The following is a 21349-nucleotide window of genomic DNA, read 5'->3' as shown; positions in this document are numbered from 1 at the left end:
CGAGCACAAATAATGTAGACTATATCTCACACTCTGGTTGCAACCACAGCAACATCAGTGTTTTTAAACACATGCAGCCTCACTCTTTTTCTCTCTCTGTCACTCTCACTCTCACTCGCACTCTCTTTTTCTCTGTCTTTCAGCCGCAGACAGTTTGGGCCTAAAGCCCAGGATGAGGTTAAGATCATCGAACATCAGACGCAGTATCTGAGATTGATGCCCCACCTGGCCACAGCTCTTGCTCTCACCTTCACGACCAGGTCAGAATACCCACTCCTACTCAAACTCTGCACTGCTCTGTTTGAATGGTTAAAATGGGTGGGTAGATAGAGGGGTGGCTGTATAGATGGATGGGTACTGAAATGGATTGATATGTAGAGAGATGGATGGATGGGTAGACATATAGATTGTCTTTTTTGCAAGTAAGATCTGACACTTCTGCATGCTACTTGATGATAAGGTTAGTTTGTGTATTGTATTAAGGTTAAACAAGGTTGTTTATTAGATTGAAGAATTTTGGTTCTTGGGTGCTGTACACATGAACACATACCGTACTCTTTCTGAGAAATACCACACACCCAGGGGTGTGGGGGTGGGTAGATACATGTTCGGAGAAAACTGAACACCAATATTTGTGATATTTATAACACCTCAGTAGGACTGCCTTGACATTTTAGTCTTGGTATTCTCACTTTGCATTAAGGGGAAAAGGGACAATGAGAGAGTGTGATTTTGTGCATGACATTTTCTAAGGTTCTCTGTGATGCACTCCAGTATGAAGCCCTTTTTCATGCCTCCATTTTTATTATTCAATAGAAAGATATTATTGTTCAAATAACTGTTTTATTTGTATTTTTAACCAGTGCATGGGCATGCATATCTGTATGTTTAGGTATACTGCAGGCCTGATGGATGATGCACTGTGTCAGGGGCAGGACCTCCAGGGCAATCGCATGCTACAGGCATTAGTGGCTGGCCTCAAGGCCTACAGCACTTGGGCCAACATAGCCTGCCTCCAGGGCTGTCGTGAGTGTACTGGAGCCATGGTGGGTCTGTGCAGGAACGAACACACGCATGCCACAATAAACACCTTTTCTTTTTAACTGGCATGTTTTAAAATGAATTTAGGCTAGATGTTGCAGGACTGTAGCTAGGTCCTCTTGTGGACGTGACCACTCTGATTAGTAGCAGTAACCATGAGACAAACCATTCTCTAGAATGCACACTGTATTTTCTGACCATTAATTATCCATCAAGCATCATCCAGCAGCTATGTACACCTGGAGGAAAGTGCTGCTTGACCAGATTGTTGGTGTAACAGTAGTCTATGGTCTCACTGACTGCTGTATCAGAGAGGGTGGAATCCCACTGGTCTTACCCAGTCAGAGTGCAGTTTAGTCACATGCAGTTTTAGGGATCCCCAGTCATGAGCACTGCATGGAACAATGAATCTCGAAATCCAGGCTCATTGATGAGGCCTCATCTGACTGCCACTAGGGGGCAGCTCTCGTATGATGATACTCTGGTGAACCTGGATAACAATCTGTGATTTTATATTCACAATTCTTTTTCCCCTTTTTTTACTATACAGCTTACTGATGACTATCTCTTTGATGTATTTGTTGATTTTGTTTTGAGACATAACATTTGGGTCAAACTTAATTCAGAATTACATCTCAAAGCACATGTCATCATGGCTTTGCAGTTATATGCAATGTGCATTGCCAAAAGCAGGGGAAAACCACAAAACTGCACCCCCATAGTGATATATAGCAGTGAAGTTTATACCGAAATGTTCACCTTTTCTGTCTTGTATCCTTTGACATATTTTAACTTTTCAGCGCTCTCATCACACATCATCATAAAAAAGTAAAAGGAAACAAACTTTTTTCTTTGGCACTCTACTTTTGTTAGAATTTAAATCTTTTGAACTACACCAGGACATGGGAAAATTAAAAGCCAACGCACATGACCAGTCATTGATTTTCACCAATTTTTACCATCAGGGCTTCATGATGGAGAACAGGATCCCATCTCTGAAATGTGACTCGGACGCCTTTGTGACATTTGAGGGGGACAATATGGTCATGCTCCAGGTGAGCTTTGACCTGCGAACCTGTGGCTCTCTACACAGTAGCCTCATAACAATATGCTCACATCTTAATTTATCAATAACCACGAGGGGCGTATGTGACGTGGGGGGTGGAGTTAGTTGTGTTCTAATTTTCGTTCACAGGGCTTGTGTGCCAACGCCATTTTGCTCAAGGTTGTTATTTGTCATGTTCTCTTATTTTAGAAATAGGAGGCCTTTTTAAGCCTGGCATTGGTATGTGGTTCCCCATAATCTGTTGTATAATAAACCAAAGACTGTAAATAGCAAAAATAGAGAAAACCTACAGGATCTATTGGAACTATTCTGACAAGACTCCTCCATCATCTGCATTTCACATATAACGCTTGCACTGGAATTAGCAATTGTAATGTGAGGAGGCAAAACCTTGTGTTATGCCTGGGACACCATAATCCAGCAGGCTTTGGCTGTGGAGTTATGAAATAACTGCTGTGATGATCAGGGTAAAACTTTAAATTCAGTTTGCCTTTTGCAAAACAATACCTCCAACTCAAGCACACACACCTTTCAAAATACAAGGTCATTATTCACTGCCTCACCTGAAGACCCACCAAACTTTTCTTCTATAATTAGATTGCAGCCCTCCCAGTACTAAAATAGTCATTCTCTGCTACTCTGTGAAATAAACTGATAGCACACTTGTATTACCAAAAACATGAGAGAGTAAAATAAAACCCAGCCCCACCTTTTCACAGGGTGAACAAGAGTAAACGGGGGAATTGGTCACCCAACTGCAGATGCTTCACAGCAGAGACTGAAGAGCATAGATCATGAGGGGGCTTGGGAGTATTGTCTAAAACCCTCTTCACCTTTTGGGGAACCCCCTTGAAAAGGAAACGTCTGTCCTGAGTTGGTTTAGAATTTGCATATATTTTATATTGTAGTTTTTTAATTTTCATAATTTAAAATGATTTTAGCTATCTCATCTATATTATTTCTCAAAAATGAGTTGCTTCTGAATCAAACATGTTCACATTACTATTTATCATGCATTTTCTTCTCGATGTGTTTCCTATATTATTGCTCATTCAGTTAAACCAAGATGGCGAAATCAGGATATGTGAATTAATATTAAATGTGCATGTTTCCACTGATAATTAATGTCAATGTTCTACCATTTTAAATCGTTTGAATCCTCTTGGCTTTGTTTGTGAATAGGCTACTCCTATTTGATTAACCTAAAATGTAAAAGAGTAACAGTCAGCCCCATGCCTTAGGTTTAAATGGGGCCATGTTGGCAATGGCATGGTCTTGGGAGGCCTAATTTTTAACCAAAGAAATAATGAGACCAAGAGGTTCTGCCAGCTGCTCTCTTCCCCTGTCTCTCTCTCTCTGTTTCTCTCTGTCTCATGCTCTCATTCTCACATTCTCTTCTTTCTTTTTTCTTTCTGTCTCTCTCTTTCTCACTCACACACACAAACACAAATGGTGTACACACAATCTCCTCTCCCTCACTCCCTCTCTCTCTCTCTCTCTCTCTCTCTCTCTCTCAAACAGGTGTCATTGCAGCCCTGGTAATTTACTGCTGTTTCTTGTCCTGTGTGTGTAGGTGGTGGTTCGTGAGTTGTTATCCCAGCATGCAAGGGAGACGGGGAGCAGCCTCGTGGCTGGTCTGATCCGAAACTGGACCAGTTTTGCATCTGACCACCTTCGGACAAGGTCTAGTCTGAATATGAAATGCTACGTAATTATATGCAATTATATTCAGATGGAGGGTGTCCGACATGTTCTTTCGAGGTTAAAGCTATTCTCAGTGCACTTCTGTTTGGTTGTCTTGTCTGATATGATGTTGCCAGTTATACTCTATAGCTGTTTTGAGCTAGTGTTCTTTAGACCCTTTTTTGGAAGGGCCACATTTTAATTAGCTTTGCTGTTAAAGGGAATGCAAAAGTGTGCAGGGTTGTAGCCCTCAAGCACAAAAAAATGCTTTAAAATGCACTTGAATAGTCCAGCAAGCAGTGTTTTAGTTCAGATATTTACCCAGATAGGCTCTAAACATACCACCTAAAACTGGCAAATTAGATTAGATTAAATGCACTAATCTTGCATAAATTGTACTGCAAAAATATAGATCAATAGCATTGATCTTTTGTTATAGATTACTATTTTGGGGATGTAACGTACAGAGGCTAAGCAGGATGTGGGGATGAGTTACGTTGAACAGCAACATTTATTTACACAGACACCAAAGACTACCTAGCAATTAAGCTAGTGAAACAAACACCAACAGACAACAGAACCATAGGCCAGCGCAAGCAGGACAGAGGAGGGAAGGAAAGGGACTAGGATGACAACAGACATACTGACAGGCACAGACACAAAGGGGGATAAAGTGGCTGGGAACAGACACATAGCATTTTTAAACAGTCCAGAAAAGAGGGAAGGAACCCCAACCAGTCCCCCAGTTGTTGGCTGGGTCAGAGACTGACCAACCTGGGTGAGATTGTCCATCGCTGGCTTGGATAGCAGTGGCTGTTTTGGTTTTGGCGCATGGGGAAGTGCATCCGCTGTATCCTCAGTTTCCAATGCAGGCACTGGTGCAGCTGCCTTCTTGCCTCTACTAGGCGTAGGTGTAGGCGCATGCGCCCTGGGGCTCTTCGCCTTAGGGAAAGGAGTGTCCTCCTCTGACGACGATGCCTCCTTACATGTCACCCGGGGCAGCTTGCTTGCTCCGGGGCTGCGTGCCCTGGGCAGAACCTTGGGTGCTGGTGGCTCGTGGTTCTCGGAGCCTGTAATGTCGCTGTGGGAGGGAAGATCCTCATGAGGGGCCTCCTCCACCTCCATTGCAGGGTCCTCCTCACGATCGGACCCCGTGTCCGACGACAGACTGACGTCACTATACTCCCCTTTCTCTCCATACTCAGCGTAGCCCTCAAAATATTCCCTGTAGGGGTTGTAGGATCCAGCAGAGTCTCGTAGTCCGGCTGGTCTCCATAGGACTCAGTAGAGTCCTACCATAGACCATACGCAGGGCCCCCCCAAAATCGTCCAGTGGGTTCCTCCCCCGTTGTGGACCCAAGGAGCGAGGCCAGAATGAGTGAAGGTCTCTCCGTGGGATGGGAGGAGTCCACAGAGTCTCACTCCGAGGACCGGAAAGCATTATACCAGTCCCGGTAGGCAGACGTGGTTTCGAACGACTCACTCGCTTCCGCACCTGGACCACACTCACCTGGACCACTCTCCGCTATTGTGGGAGTCAGGAGGGTGCCCAAGAACACGGGGGGTTTCCCTGCACGGGCTGTGGGAGGGCGTTTACTTCCCTTCTTCTTTTTACCCTTCCCAGTCATCCTTTGTAGGTCGGTGTTTCTGTAATGTACGGAGGCTAAGAGGGCTGCGGGGATGAGTTATGCTGAACAACAACAACATTTATTCACACAGACACCGAAGACCACCTAGCAATTAAGCTACTGTAACATCAAACACCGATAACAAACAACAGAACCATTGGGGTTTATATGCACATGTAAATGACAAGCAATTACAAACAGGTGTTACATATGGTATGTATGCATGTACATACGTACGTAGGTACGTACATACATATATACAAACACACACACGGGGATACACTTGGGAAGAAGGGCCGTACCATGCACAAGGGAGAAATATTTACTTAAAGCTTCTGAGCGGTGCTTTGTATTAATTATATAGTACAGATTACAATACCATTTCCTTGATACATGAATTTAAACATGAATTACATCAATAGATTACAACACTAATTCCTTTAAGCAAAAACTTAAAGCTTTTCTTTTCAGCAGCTTGCTGGTTATAGTCGATTTGTTACAAAATCCCTGTTCTCTGTCAGATAGACTGTCACCCCCAGTCTCTGTAAGACAAACTCAAGGATATAAAAGATACAAGGATATAAAACTCAAGGATATAAAACTGCTCCAGTTGTAGCCAGCTGCAAAAATCTCACAAGCCATGAGAAACCTCACAGAACAGAGATGACCGCAGAGGGGAGCAGTATACTGATGTGTTTCCTGGTCCTACTAGGAGAATAGAATCCAATGTTAGGGGTCCAAGCACGAGGCACTCAAACAAGGGCAACAGTCACGGAGACCTGAAGCCAATCACAGTCCAGATCAGCAGTTCCAGTCGGCTGATCGGACACCCTTTGCGCTCTGACACGTGTCTTTCTGACACTTGCATTTTTCTCCTCTCCCAGTGTCTTCAGTTTCTCAGTGGATAAGGTGGGAGACTTGAACTTTCTGCTTAAGGCCCTGAGTTACAGGGAGAGGGTCTTGCAACGAAGCCTAGCTTCACGACTTTACACCAAGGTCAGTGTCACCATGGGCCCCTCTCAGATATTCTGGAAAAAACCCTGTACTTGTTTTCAACTGTTATTTATTTTGTTGTGGTGGGTGGGTGGGGGTCTGGGGGATGCTGAATAAGCCTCTACTGAAGCACTTTTAAAATACTTTAATGAAGCATATGGAAAAAATTACCAAAAAAAACCCCCCCAAAACTTTATAACACTGCTTCTGTCACCCTGAGCAGGTAGAGAAGAATAAAGAAGAGTTTTTTAATGCCTGGAACTCATGTTTGCATCATGTGACTTGCCTTGCCTTAGCACATATACACCGAGGTGAGCGATCCATCACACATCAGGCCGTTTTTACAGCACATTTTTACAGAGCACTGCACAAGAAATGGGCAGAGGATTGTTTGTTAAATGAATGGAGAAATGTGCATATTTGGAACTAAATAAAACAAAATAGCAAGTTAAATCAGTAATAAGTTTTTAAACTGAGAATATGAGCACATTAGAATATTATCTAGAATGTACACATTCGAAAATAGTTTGGTACACTACAGTGTCATCAGAAATTTCAGAATTTTTCATTTCAGATGGACAACCCTCTACAACTGCCAATATATAGCAGCAATTAGAAACTATGCAATGTATAATTAGAATTTGCCATTACTTGGTGAAGCCTTCTTAACCACATTTTTTTCATAGCTATACTATATAGGCTATAGATTATGCATTGCTGTGTGTGTACATTGCACTTGAACATGCTTCTTAGTATCTTGTTAACCATAGAGCTATACATGGCTGACCCCCCCAAGAAACAAACTAATTTTCCATTCTCTCAGCCTCCTCCCACACACAGACACAAATGCACACACAAAAACATGCACATGACACCACCATGATGCTCTTTATTAAAAGCATCAGCTGAGGCATGGTTTAAATACTGACCAGTGGGGTTTTTGTACTTGATGTTTAACTAAACTGCAAGTCAAAAAAACTGTGACCACAGTATCATTGCTCCAATTTATTAATAATAATGAATAGTTATTATTCTCCTGTCATTGACTTCACTTCCATTCATTTAATTATAGCAGAAAGTTATAGCATTAGAGGTAGCCCTATAGAAATGAACAGTAAGTGACATATAGAGGCAGTACAGTGACCCTGCACTGTGGTCAGCCAGGCATGCTTTGCCCACCTCTCTTTTGCTCATTCCCTCCCAGTGACCCTGGAACAGTTTGCACTAGCTGTCCGCGCATGCCAGGTGAAAGCAGACCACTCCCTGCTAACCAAGGTATGTGTGAAAACCAGATTTCCACTCAGCCATGCGCTGCGGCATTGCCTTTGTCTTCCTCTTTTGACTCATCGGTTGTAGCCCATGGAAAGTTCTCAGAAGCTTCGCGAACAGCTTTTCGTGCCCACAGCAGAGACGGCTGTTCAAGGCTTGAGATTCGAGGTTTGCTGTTGGGTCTTTTTAGCAGTGGAAAAAGGAAAAAAAAGAAAGATGAATTCAGAGAAGCAGTGATGGCGTTGACCAGTGAAGCTTAGGCTGTTTCTGTGGGGAGGGGCAGACTGTAGGTCCTGAATTGGTTCATTATGTGACTGACGAGTTCCTTCACACTTTGCCTGCATACGATGTATACAGTAACAGCACTGGGGCACGTGCAGTTTTCAGTTCTGTACATGCAATGCTGGTATTCCGAGTTGTGCTCTGCATGGCAGGTCTTTTGATGTTTGTTTTATCACGTGCCTCATTTATCTCAACATGGACTTTAAATTTAGGCTCAGGGATCTTGGAAATTGGGTCATGAGTTGTTGTTTTGATAAATCCCTAAACTTTCTGCGCCAGGAGTGAAGTACTTGGGCACCAGGAGTGAAGAGTACTGGGCTTCAATTCAGGTTCTTGGGTTCTTGGGGGGGGAGATATATGGAGTCAGCCCCCTGATTGGGTCAGCTGCCTGTGGCCAGCGCCTTGTGGCCAGCCCTGCCGGATCTCTTCTGCTTTGGCTCCCTCTGTAGTGGCTTTTGGAAAGCTAGAGAATGGCATTACATTAAACCCATTAAAGGATGTAGATCAGCTAATATTGACACCATAGTCTTCTTTACAACTAGAAAAGACATTTAGATTTTAGAGCTAGCCAGTCTAACTATTTACCAATACAAAACATTTAACATTTTTGCTTGAAATATCCCATTGGAGACTGAATGAAGATATAGATATCCAAAGCCACAAATTGGTTTGTCAGCTTTGCATTAGTTGCTTGGTTACATAAGCTAAAATGCATGACAGCCAATTATTTTAGGTGTCAGGCTTGAATACCCACATCCATACATGTATTTGTTAGGCAGGGAAGCACTTTAGAGATCGGTGTCACATTTTCACCTGGGTCCTGCATACCACTGACAGATCAGTGATGAAATAAGGAAATATATCCTATTACAGATCACTGTACAATAAAGAGGATACTGGGATAGTACTGATGCATATATTATTACATTAAATAAAATATATGTAATGTCCCCAAATAAAAATCCACTTAAAAAAGGAAAATCTCAAAAATGCAAAAAAGAACAATACTTTCAAATAAATCAGCCTTTGAAGTTTCACAGCATTCAGAATTTTAGTCCACCATTTGAAGAGAAAAATGGCAAAGTGAAATATATAAATATTCAAGGCCTGAATGGTTCTCCACATTTAAACAAGCACCGAATTATTTATTCCTTTAAGTGAGCAGGGAAGATGATTATGATTGCAATTTCCCCAGTACACAAAAATCGAGTAGTGCAACTGCTGAAAATTGGCTAGTAAAAGCCAACCCAACTTCCTATAAAGTGATGCATAGACATTCTGTGACTCGTAATAAAATGCAGAATACTGTATTATTCTATTGTAGAATTATAGGTATATAAATAGATATATTATAGAATACCATTTTAAAACAAAGGGTATTGTTTGTTTCAGGTTTCCACCCTACCAAAAGTTTTTTTTTTTGGTAGGTTTATGCTTCTGCTGATATTTTTTGTATAGCTGGACCAAAAGTTATTTTGTAGATGAACACTGACAGAGCACAAAAAGTTTGATTTGGAGCGTCATACCTATGAGGCTTTAAGTCCCAGTTTTTAATAATGCATAGTACAAAACATATCAGATTATTAAAAAAGTACAATTCATGGATTAATTAGTGGATAAATACAACACATAATGATAGTTTAGTTTTCTTGGATGCTGTATGTGCCTAAAGTTCTTGGGGGTGAAAGAAGCAGAAAGCCTAAAAAGCAGGGCTTCACAAGGGGAAGCTGCATTTCCACCTGCTTGCAGGTGGCTGGGTACCCAAGAGAACAGTTGCTGGCTTCACGTGTCTAGGTGGAAGTATGTGTTAACCCTCATCCTTCCAGGTCAGTAGCTGTTGTGTGATTGGAGGAAACCAATGACAGCTGGCAATGACCGAAGTGGAGGAGAAAGTGGATCCAACTCAGAGCATCACAGAAAAAAAAAATTATAGCATTTTCCAAATAAATTTTGTAATTTACAGTTTTGTAAATGTTCTGATTAAATTTAAACCTATAATATCAGCATGACTGCTGAAATTCTGTAAAAAAAAAAAATGTTTTAAACTGTTCAGACAGCTCAAAAAATATCAAAGAAGCATGATGCATTAAGATTTTAAAAACATTTTTAACAATTGATTTTATGATTACCTTTCATCCTATCTAATATTTGATTAACAGTTTGATTAGTATGAGTCAATGTAGTTTCAGAGATGAATGAGTTAGACATGCATAATTTAGAGAGTGTGAAATGTAGTTATGTTGGGTATGACCATTTATAAGTGGTTCACATAAAAGGGTATTTCTGTGGATATCTTGACCTGTGCAGTACATTTGATTAGTAATGTTGATTTATTTATTTATTTTTATTTTTTTATAAAGGTGTGCATTAACCTCAGTAATATAAAAATGACTTACTTGACCAGTGACAAACCTAGGCAGCATACAGATTGAAAATGTGAAAAAGAGAATGGCAAATGATATCGTCATGACTGTAGCTATCAGCCAAAGCTTTGCCTAATAAACAATGGCTGGTCAATTACTATATGGCCCCATTCATGACTCTCATTCCTACAGCTGAGATGTCTGACTTTTTCTATCAGAGATTAAATCTCAATCTTGTAGTCTTGGACGTGGGATAAATCATGGCCACAAAACGTATGTTTTGTCTGTGTTCAAGGGCAAGACTACAATTTCAGTGCATGTTTTTATGACATGTCTGGACAAGGGTGGAGTGTAACAGTATTGACTCTTCTGCTACAATTATCTGGCAATTAGTTACTTTTTAGTTCATATAATGTGTATTTATAAAGTTTGAGTAAACTGAGACAAACATCACAGGCAAAAGCCATGATTAAATTTGAATTTTGATTATTTAAATAAAATGACTTGTTTGGGCGGAAAAATATCTCATAAATTACAATGTCCTTCAGAAGCAAATTTACACATTTAAATAATCTTGCATACTTGAGTATGTTTTAGTGCACGTAGGTTAATACATTAAAGTTTTTTTTTGTTCATTTTCACATTTAACAGTAATATAACATTTTTAAGATCTTTCTAGTTTTTTCAAGTGAAGGCTTTTTGTATTCCTCTCAACCCTCAGTCTAGATATTAACAGTGTAAAACTATTGTTGTTCTGGGCTTTGGTCTCAAGGGACCTTGATTATTGTAATCTTCACTGCATCTGTTTTTGCTGTGAATTTTGCATGATGTAGTCCTTAAATCGGACATAAAGAGGGGTTGTCAATTGCTGGTGGTCAATAAGAATGTGCTAAAGGATACTCATCTGGCAAAATATATTTTGCTCCATCTGTCAAAGCACATTTTTTAAAGAAACTAATTTGGTGCTTGTCACTCTTTCATTCTTAGATGGCCAACATTAGATCTTTGGGCACTGTGTTTAATCGAATGTGGCAAAGGTAGAAGGCATACATCGGAGTTACTATTTCCAGTGGAGTTTAGCCAATTGTCAATCAAAATCCAAATTTATTTATATAGTGCTTTTTACAACAGATGATGTCACAGCAGCTATATAAATGTCCAAGTCCAAGCCCCCAGTGAGCAAGTCAAGGGCGACAGTGGCAAGTAAAAACTCCTTAGAGCATGAGGAAGAAACCTTGAGAGGAACCAAGACTCAAAGGGTACGTCCATCCTCCTCTGGGTGACAATGGTCACCACAATATTAACAATTTTAAGAGAAAATGAAATAGAAAATGAAAAAATTTAAGCAATTAATGTCTAATCCACCTTTCTAGAGGTCCTAGTCTTGTCCCGATGGTGTGCATGTGTCCGAGACCCATCCCCCAAGAGAACGCCCATTAAGGGCAATGGAGAAGTAGTGGGCTACTTGCGATTGTTACTGTAACTCCCTTTGTGTTTGCTAAATTAATTAGCTGTTTACTTTTCTTTCCTTGCTTCTCTTAAATTTTATATCTAAAACAGTTCAAAATGTTATTAACACCTGAACCAACTTTTGACTGCCACTGTAAAGCTGTTATATTGAATATCAGATTTCAGTCTGGAAAGCAAGAGCTATTCTTCCCTTTCATGCTGTCATGTTTTCCTATTTTTTGTTCTTGCTACTCCTTTCCAGTGGTTCATGCATAGTATTTTGTTGTGTCAAGCTTCTTGTTTGCATGTGACGACAATCTTGCTTTTATTTTGTGTGGCTGAGTCTCTCCTTTGGCTAGTGTTGTAGTGGGGCTCAGAAAGTGGCATGGTGATAAGGTCCAGGTCTGCTTCTTTTCCTCTCTCTGTCCAGTTTGCATATGAGGAAGTGGACAGTAGCATGCACAGTGTTTGGAAGCCAGAGGAACAAGAGACTGAGCACAAGAGGCAAAGAGAGAGAGACCAGGATAGACAGGATGACATGTTCACGGAGAGAAGATAAGAGAGAGGACAAGAGGGGGGAGGGTGAGAGGGTCTTTTACCACTTTAGGGACAGTCGTTTCATTTCCAAGCTAACATTAAATATAAGCAATACAAATGGCGAATGTTAAATAGTAAGTTTAATTACAGTATAAAAGTGAACAGGATCACACAGAACTGTGACTATGCAGTGTGTGTGGTGCAAGAAAGCTTTCCACTGCAATAGAACTGCCCCAATGTGCCATGTTGCATACCAAGACTGTGATGTCACCGATGTAAATTCTGCAGCATGTGTTTGTAGAAGCTGATACAAAGCTGGTTGATCTGAGTGCCTTTCCTTAGTCTCTTTGGGAAGTGCAGGCACTAAGCGTGAGGTGTCCCCGGTCGAGACTCTTTGCCCGTTTTGTGTGTGTGTGTACTCCTACTGTGCTTCCCCTACCTGTGTTGAGCAAGGCATTCCTGTTTTCTTGCCGTCATCAGAGATTTTGTTTTGAGGGAGGTCAACACATTGCTGTCCTTATTTCATGCTATAAAGAGGTTCACATCCTCACCTGTAGTTTTGTCATCGTCATTAATCATGCCTTATTACTTAAATGTTGCTACCATATGTGCTGATGGAACTTGAGCCTTGCTTGAACAAGTAATGCTACACTGCACACACAAAGGCCTTCAGTGTTTGGAAGTAGACTCGCTTAGCCTGACTGTCCAAGGTCCCGTTAGTCCCTGGTCCAAATCTTCGCTAATTAACATACATTTGAGCACGCTGGCCCACACCAACCACTTTGGGCTGTAGCGTATTCCCAGCTGAATCAGATTAAAGACACTGAGAGAGGTCAAAGGTCATGAGAGATGACTTGCTGAATGTCATGTTGGCTGAGCTGTGGGGGGGATGGGATCACATTACTGGCCTCAGTCTGTCTAGCAGAGGAGAGCTCCAAATCCCCTCTTTCTTCTACTACTGTTTTTTTCTGCCCAGCTCTGTAATGCTTTGCAGTGGTTAGTTTTTAATCTCACCTCTGGTGAGGGGAGATATTAACTCAGCCACTCTCTTTTTTTTTTTTTTTTTTTTTTTTTTCCATTCCCTTCATCTTCTACCCAACATCCTGCTCTCATCAAGCTTAAAGCACTAGAAATATGTTCCATTCGATCAGGGGACTATATATGGACCCTTGTTTATAGAAAAAAAGATAAGGTATCCTGTTTGTTTCAGGTTTCTCTGAATGGTATAAGGGCTTATGTTGAACAGTGCTTTCCTTTTGTTTCACTTCCTGTTTTTTCTCTTTTTTTAAAATATGATGAACTCCCCATCTGAAAATAATAACTTAAAAATAATAAAATAAAAGTTAAAATAGTACAATGGAAAAGCTTTTTTCACTTTTTTATACTTCTCAGAATTTTTTTTTCTTATATATGCGCCTATTGTTCAGCAGTAATGGTATTTAATATTTCAAACCCAACCTAATAATATTAATCTATTGTATTTTTTTTTCCTTTTCATCTCTTCACCTTCAGTTTTGCCTTCTTCATGGCACCAGTCTGGTGTATCAGGAACGAGCATGGTATCTGGAGCACAAGTACCTTAGCCCTGGGGCTAGCAGGCAGATCCGCAGCCAGGTATGTATTCAGTCTGACTACCATTCACCTTCTAAAAAAAAGGCATTATGTCTGACAATGAGACATTGTGAATGAAATCAGAATTCAAAGGATTTATTCAACCAAAAATTCTAAATAAAGCAAAATGGTGTTTTGTTGTTAGAGACCTTACCATTTTCTTTGAATATTTACTCCACTATGACTTATTTTAACCATTGTGAACCACATTTATTTAGTTTCCCCACTACTTCAGATTTAAAAAGAAAAGGGTTCTTTGACCCTCTGTGTCCAATAACCCTTTTCACTTATTATTTGAAGCTCAGGGACAGCGACAGATTGCGAATGTGAATAGAGTATTGATTATCCTTCTCTTCAGCCAACACCACATACACACACTCACACCACGTGTGGTTTGGCCAGTTGTTCACAATTAGCTGTTACTAAACAGAGCTGCTGCCTTATTGGTTCTCTCTCGTGTACAGAAGCATACTGGAGCTCAGAGAACAGTAGGGTTGACACCAGTCTGTCACTATGCAGTCAGCAGACGCCTGTCCAGGCTGTATGCAATTGTTCCAAAGCTAACAGAGCCAAACACCACACAAATATGCCTTATCACTTCTCAGCCTAGGAAACTGTATAGTTGCCTGTAGTTAGTATGACCACATGCTGATTACTTTTTGAATAGATATTGCTACCTTATTTCTTATTTCAGCTTTTTGATTAAGGCTTTTTGCTCTATGTTCTGAGGATTGGCTTAATAGCTCTTGTTACAGCATGAGGCCACAACTCATTTTAGGGGAATGAAAAATGGCCATTACCCACAACATTCACAGCATTGAACCTGTCAGTCATGGTAGGTGCCAGAAAATCTCAAATCTACTTGAGCTCATAGCTATAAATATACTTTAATGCTGAACTTTTTGATTAAGGCTTTTTGCTCTATGTTCTGAGGATTGGGTTAATAGCTCTTGTTACAGCATGAGGCCACAACTCATTTTAGGGAAATGGAAAAATGGCCATTACACACAACATCCACAGCATTCACAGCGTTGAACCTGTCAGTCATGGTTGGTGCCAGAAAATCTCAAATATACTTGAGCTCTATAGCTATAAATATACTTTAATGCTGAACTTTTATACTTGCATATGAATTAAGTTTACACTGTCTGTCCTCATGGTGTTTAGTTCTGCCTTTGCAGATAGCAAAATTTGTTCTGACCTAGTGCTGTATGTTGAACACTGCACGTTAAGTCAGTGCCACAGTGCAGTTCCTCAGAAGAATTTGTACCAAATTCAACTGTATTTGACACCGAATGTAACTTAAAGGGCTTCCTATGAAGAGGTTCTCTATTATAGGTGGATCAAAACATGTTAAAAAAGATAACCGGCTGGCCTTTTGCTTATCACACTGTTAACCACACTATGAACCAAGCCATGCAAATATGGAAAAGAGTCCCACCTGCCCCAGGAAGTGCTGATTGGTTTAAAGTGGTGTGCAGTAATGCAGGACCAGGTGACCTCCTTTCATGTTATTGGTGATTTAATTGGACATCTGAAGGTTCTTGTGGAAAGCCTCGCAGTTTTGCTTGGGAAAAACAGTTCTTGGTTATTTTGGTTAGAACAGCATTATAAGCATGTAATGCCCACTTTCACACAACCAACCAATCATTAACGTAGTGTTAACACCAGACCATCATTAACACAGCCAGCTATTAACACACTAGCTTCTCATGGTAGTAAAAGACACATCTAAAGGTTTAGTGACAGTTTTCAATTAGTCTGAGGTCAGAGTGGTATGCTGTTTAAGGTTAGACATATATTTTCACAGCTTTCTGTGTGGTTTGGCTCTTTTCACTCATGCTGTATATGTGTGTATGACATTTTTGGGTTGCGAGTCTGTACTCACAATCATAAATATGCACATACGAGTGTTGTGTGTGTGGGGGGGGGGGGGTTTAAGGCAGTATTTTTGACAACAGGGTGTGAATTTTCTCAGTAGCTCCTGGCCTCTGTTGTATACTGACCACTCTCATTAAACTTGTCAATATTAGCGCCACCTCCAGCTTCATTGTAAGGGAGTTGGAGCAAAACTTTTTTGCAAACTAACTAGAACCACTTTAACTGAAAGCCATTTCATAAACTATATGATAAACTATACAGATGACTGTGTTTGTTCTGTATCTTTTTATAGACAATTGGCACTCCTAAATATTTTTCATTACATGCAGAGGAGTGTCGTTGGGGCTCTTTTTGCCTCTCTCACATGACCACCATTAGTCTCTTTTTAAATCAGCTCAACCTCCACTACAGAGAACTCGTTTCCTTTCATCTTCAGAGAATTGCAGATAGTTCAAGGAAAAAAAACAGAGATAGTGGTCAAACGCACCTCTGGCGTTTAAGAATGATGGCTGATTCAGACGCGTCAAAGCACATTTCAGTCGCTAATACTCAGCAAATAAGAGGGGGTACTCCGATAGGAGACAATGAAACATTTTCACTCTGAGACCTTGTAAATGTCAGAAATATAAGCGTGAGCCTTGGTTTTGACTGATGAGCCCTGATTTATCAGAGAAACAAACAGAAGGATGTAAATGTGTGATATGAATAATGTGTAATATTATTAAGCCTTTCTTTTTTTAAACACTTGCTTGCTTTTTTTTCTTTTGTGTCCAGCTAACAAAATATTATTTTGGGTGCAAAATGAAAAAAATCTGTGCAGTTTGAATGTTTCCATTTCCACTAGTGAAGGTGATAGTATGATGGTGTTTAAAGCTAATGCAATGATTTGAATAATCACAGGCATGTGCTCCAAAATTCAGGTTAGTGCCCAGCATGACTGGTAAATGAGCAAGAGCATACTCTATATACTGCCATTCACTCGCATTACAGAGCCTCTAGTGAGCTTAAGTGTCTAAATGTTTGCAAGCACTCTCTTCGTAGTTCTAGAAACATTAATTTCTCACTTAATTTTTTTTCTTCCCAATTACATAACTTAACTACTAATGTTTTGACTGAGATTTATTAGAATGCAAATGTGTCCAATTTTTGATTGTGTGCTACAGTAAAATAATAAATTTTAATCCATAATTAGAATGGTAGTTGTGTGCATAACCTTTGCTGGAACCTTTGAGGTTGTTGGTGCCAACTACATATATGGAGAAAAGTATTGGAATACACCTCTTAATCATTGATTTAAGGTGTTGCATTCATTCATCCCATTGCCACAAGCACCTAGCAATGCAGTCAGCCTTTGCAAACATTTATGAGTCGTTCTAAAGAGCTCACTGTATTCGAGTGTGGTACTGTAATAGGGTGCCACCACTGCAACCAGTCAGTTTGTGAAATTCCAAGAATTTCAGCAACTCAGCCACGAAGTGGCGGACCACATAAAGTTACATAGAGGGTTCGCCAAGTGCTGAGGTGCATAGTGTTTAAAAGTTGCCAACTCTCTGCTAACTCAATAACTGAAGTTCCAAATCTTCTTTGGCATTAACATCAGCATAAAACTGTGTGCTGGGCACCTCATGTCATGGGTTTCCATGGCCAAGCAGCTGCATTCAAGCCTTACATCACCAAGAACACTGCCAAGTGTCAGATGGAGTGGTGTATAACATGCCACCACTGGACTCTGGAGCAGTGGAAACATGTCCAGTGAAGTGACAAATCATGTTCCTCTATCTGGCAGTCTGATAGACAAGTCTGGGTTTGGCAAATGCCAGGGCTTTCCTGACTGCATTGTGTCAACTGTAAAGTTTAGTGGAGGAGGGATCATGATATGGGATTGTCTTTCGGGGTTTGGCCTGGGCTCCTTAATTCCAGTGAAGGGAAACCTAACTTAAGCATATCAAGACATTTTGGACAATTGCATGCTTTCAACTTTGTGAGAATAGTCTGGAGAAGGCCCTTTACTGTTCCAGCATGACTGCCCCATGCAGAAACCAAGTTCCGTAAAGGCATGGTTGGGTGAGTTTGGTGTGGAAGAACATAACTGGCCCACACAGAGCCCTGACCTTGACCTCATCCAACACCTTTGAGAAAAACTATGGAGATTGCATAGCCTGGCCCTCTGGTCCAACAACAATGTCTGTCCTCACAAATACTCTTCTGGATGAATAGGAAAAAATTCCTACAGATGCACTCAAATCTTATAGAAGAGTGTAAGCTATTATAGCTGCAAAGGGCAACCAACTCCATATTAATGTTTATGGATTAGGATGAGGTGTCATAAAAGCTCCAGTGGGTGTAATGTGTGGGTTTCCCAGTACTTATAGTTTATCTCTGAATATAGCTATCCAGATATTATCATAAGAAATATGTTCTCTTATACTAAAAATATTTTTTTCCTACAATTCTTTAATAAAAGATGTTATTCTTCTGAGACATCCCTTGTAGTTTATTTAGCAGCAGGCAAAAATTACGTTCTACAATTCCTAAATATTGTTTTACTGATGTAGCCACCAGAGGGCAATGTAGTCAGGTCACTGCCTTTACGTTTGGTCATCCAATGCTGTGCTTAGGACGAATCTGTGATTTTCCACAGATGGAATAGTGGACTGCTAGTTTTACTTTACCTATTAAGTAAATGCATATGTGTTGCTTGATGACACTGACCATATTAGAATGTTTGTTCTCTTCTTTTTTCCATGCAGTTGTTGGAGCTGTGTAGAGCAGTGAAAGATGATGCATTGAAGGTGGTTGCAGACTTCAATGTGCCTACATGCTGTATCCAGGCACCCATAGCTGGAGTGCCCAACCCTAGGGCAGAGTGGGGATTTTACCCAAAGCCAGAGATGCCCCCTGTCCAGACCAAGCAGAGGGCCATGTCCAAGCTCTGAGGCAGAGGACAGCCAGCACTGGGACTCAGCTCAGAATTGAGGCAGTTACACTATTTACACCAGCTAGCAATTTCAGGCATGTCTAAGCTCTGCTGAGCTTATTGCAGTTTTGTATTTCCTATTATAATGTCTAATGTTAGGATTTATTTAATGTAAACAGCACCTTATCAGAGGTTTTACAGATTAAACATCATGATTTGTCAGACTTTTTGTCAAGAAAAGGAATCCGTGTCTAATATTCTACCAATTGTAATGTTGTTAATAAGAATATCATTCTTATTTGTTTATATATTAAATCTATGTCTGTGTTTGCATAAAAATAGGTCATAAATTTATTTATGCTAAATTCTCAGAAGATGGTGCGTGTGCATATATCTTAATGCTGTGTGCGAAACAACACCAGTATTTGATTGATTGATTGTTGTTAATGAAACAGACCTAAAATGGAATGGAAAAAAATTCATCAAACTAGTATAAGTGCTAGACACTAACAATACACTTTATGTAGAATGGATAATTTTATTTACGTGGAATGGATAATTGAGGTTGAGTAGCTTTTGTGGTTGTAAATTATCTGCTCCATCTTGCAGAATTATTTTCATTCATCGCAACCTCATTTGTCCTCAGAAACCTTGAAACATGAATAAACTGTAATGTGCTTTCTTGGAAGCTACATGTACATTTGCTTCTGTGATCATTTCTCAGAAAAGGGAAGTTTTAAATACTTTGTGTTTTCAAATTAGTATTTTAATTTTACACATATAAACAGATTGATAACTTTTCCATTGCTTTATAAGAACCTTTGGATGTTAACGGGGCTTTCAGTATCACAAATGCTTATTTAGGTGACCGATTCCCTAAATAAAAGATGCTGCTTAATCCATGTTTTAATCTTGTTCCATAGCTATCTTCTATCCTTTTCAGATCTCTGGGTGTTATTGCTGAAGACACTTGCTCATTACCCCTTGACGATGTTCACTGTGTTAGCAGCTCAGGGAGAAAGATTACCCCTGCAGCCAAACACCTGGCCCTCCCACCTTCTCTGCCGAATTTGATGATATGCTTCTTGTGTTTGGACGTGTTCCCAGGAAATTCTGTGCTGACTCATAGGTTCTGAGAGAATACTTGGCCTCGCCATTTGGCTTCTGCTGTACGATCTAAGAACTTAAGTGAGCAAGTCTGTCAGCACTGTATGGTGATAGCAAGCAGAACTGCAAAGGTTCTTCCAGTTGTTCCTCCACTGAAGAATCTAGCGAGTTTGTTTAAAGCTACATGCATACCTACAGTCTTTCTTACAGATTTTAATGCAGATGTCACCTGTCTTGAAAATCAGTGGTACCTGATGAACTGCACCAGGCCAATCATGGATGCGCTCCACCATAACAGTATCCATGCAACTGCTATCTGAGCCGCTGTCCCTGTTTTGACACTTTTGGTTCATCATTTGGTCTGAGCTAGCGGAGATAGGTTCGCAGATGTGTTGGAGGTACTAGGATACTTTATGGAGTATTTTGTGCTACTTCACCTCTGGGTTCAGTTACATTCCATGGATTGTTGGTACTAATGGCAGCCAAGTGGAATGCAGAGGACTATGACCTCACAGATAAGTCCTGTGATTTCAGATGTAAATTAGAATTTCAGGAAACCTGTTTTCAAAAATTTAACAACCTTTTTCTAAACAATTCCAGGGATATTGCTCTTAAGAGCCACCAATAAGGTAGTAAGAGTTCAATAACATTATTGCTTGTATTCTTGTACAAACGTCTTGTATTCTGTCCAAAGCATTTATGAAGTTGCTACATATTAAGAGGTACCAGTTTGATTTTAACAGAATGCTGTAATTAAACACATCTTGGATTGTTATTTATGTTTACTATTTAAACTGACAGTGGTGCACACGGTCAAGAGTGGCCACATAAAAGGGCATTTTTCCTCTTCATTATCAGATATATTGATGCCCATTGATTCTTATAGCTAGACCATTCTTTTAAGATCAGCATCACTACTACAGAGAGTGTTCTGTCATACTTGCTTCATACTCACTTGATATGAGTCAGGACTGCAATTTATGCTTCATGCTTTTTCTTGGGTAATTAAAAGTTATGAAGTGCTTCAGTTTTTATTGAGAAAACAGTAGATATGGTGCATTAGTTTTATGACATGTTTTTACCAATATATTATACTGAAAAAGTTAAAACAGTGTTGCACTGGATATTTGTGACAGTGTCCAGAGGACAGTGGTAATGTAGGTGGTTTTTAGCTTTTGCATAGCTCTACAAGTGAATAAAACATTTCAGATGCTTATAAGTTTACAAAGGAAATTGCAGGTGTGATTGTTATTTTTCACCTCCATTATATGTAATGCAAAGCATGGTCCCCTTGTTCAAAATATATAGTATGAATGCTATACTAGCTTACATTGTTCTTTTGCACAAATGCATATTTCACAGCTGCAGTTATTCTACTATGGAAATTACCTTTGGAGGACTGCTCAGGCTGATTTAGCCACTTCCATCTGGTTAAAATTACAGATCCCGCCCTCTCTGATGGGCGGGCCATGTTGGCAGACACTAATGCCTCGCTGAGCAAAGCAGTCAGACGTGCGCGCTG

General features: G+C 40.2%; 1 protein-coding gene across 1 annotated transcript in view; it reads left to right on the top strand.

The window, feature by feature from the left end:
* The window catches only part of acoxl (acyl-CoA oxidase-like), a 30522-nt gene extending 11110 nt beyond the window's left edge, over positions 1-19412 (top strand). Inside the window, exons 11-19 of the mRNA XM_027026424.3 lie at positions 144-260; positions 893-1046; positions 2007-2096; positions 3681-3790; positions 6303-6414; positions 6635-6722; positions 7616-7686; positions 13824-13925; positions 18554-19412. Of these exons, the coding sequence (XP_026882225.3) occupies positions 144-260; positions 893-1046; positions 2007-2096; positions 3681-3790; positions 6303-6414; positions 6635-6722; positions 7616-7686; positions 13824-13925; positions 18554-18739 (1030 nt within the window). The 3' untranslated portion in view covers positions 18740-19412. The remainder of the gene's footprint in view (positions 1-143; positions 261-892; positions 1047-2006; positions 2097-3680; positions 3791-6302; positions 6415-6634; positions 6723-7615; positions 7687-13823; positions 13926-18553) is intronic.
* Positions 19413-21349: the final 1937 nt, after the last annotated feature.

Source organism: Electrophorus electricus, chromosome 12 (genome assembly GCF_041902795.1).
Source record: "Electrophorus electricus isolate QZ-2024a chromosome 12, ASM4190279v1, whole genome shotgun sequence".
NCBI classification, from domain to species: Eukaryota; Metazoa; Chordata; class Actinopteri; order Gymnotiformes; family Gymnotidae; genus Electrophorus; species Electrophorus electricus.
The sequence above is the reverse complement of the archived record's forward strand: the minus strand, read 5'-3'. Positions and strand labels throughout refer to the sequence as shown.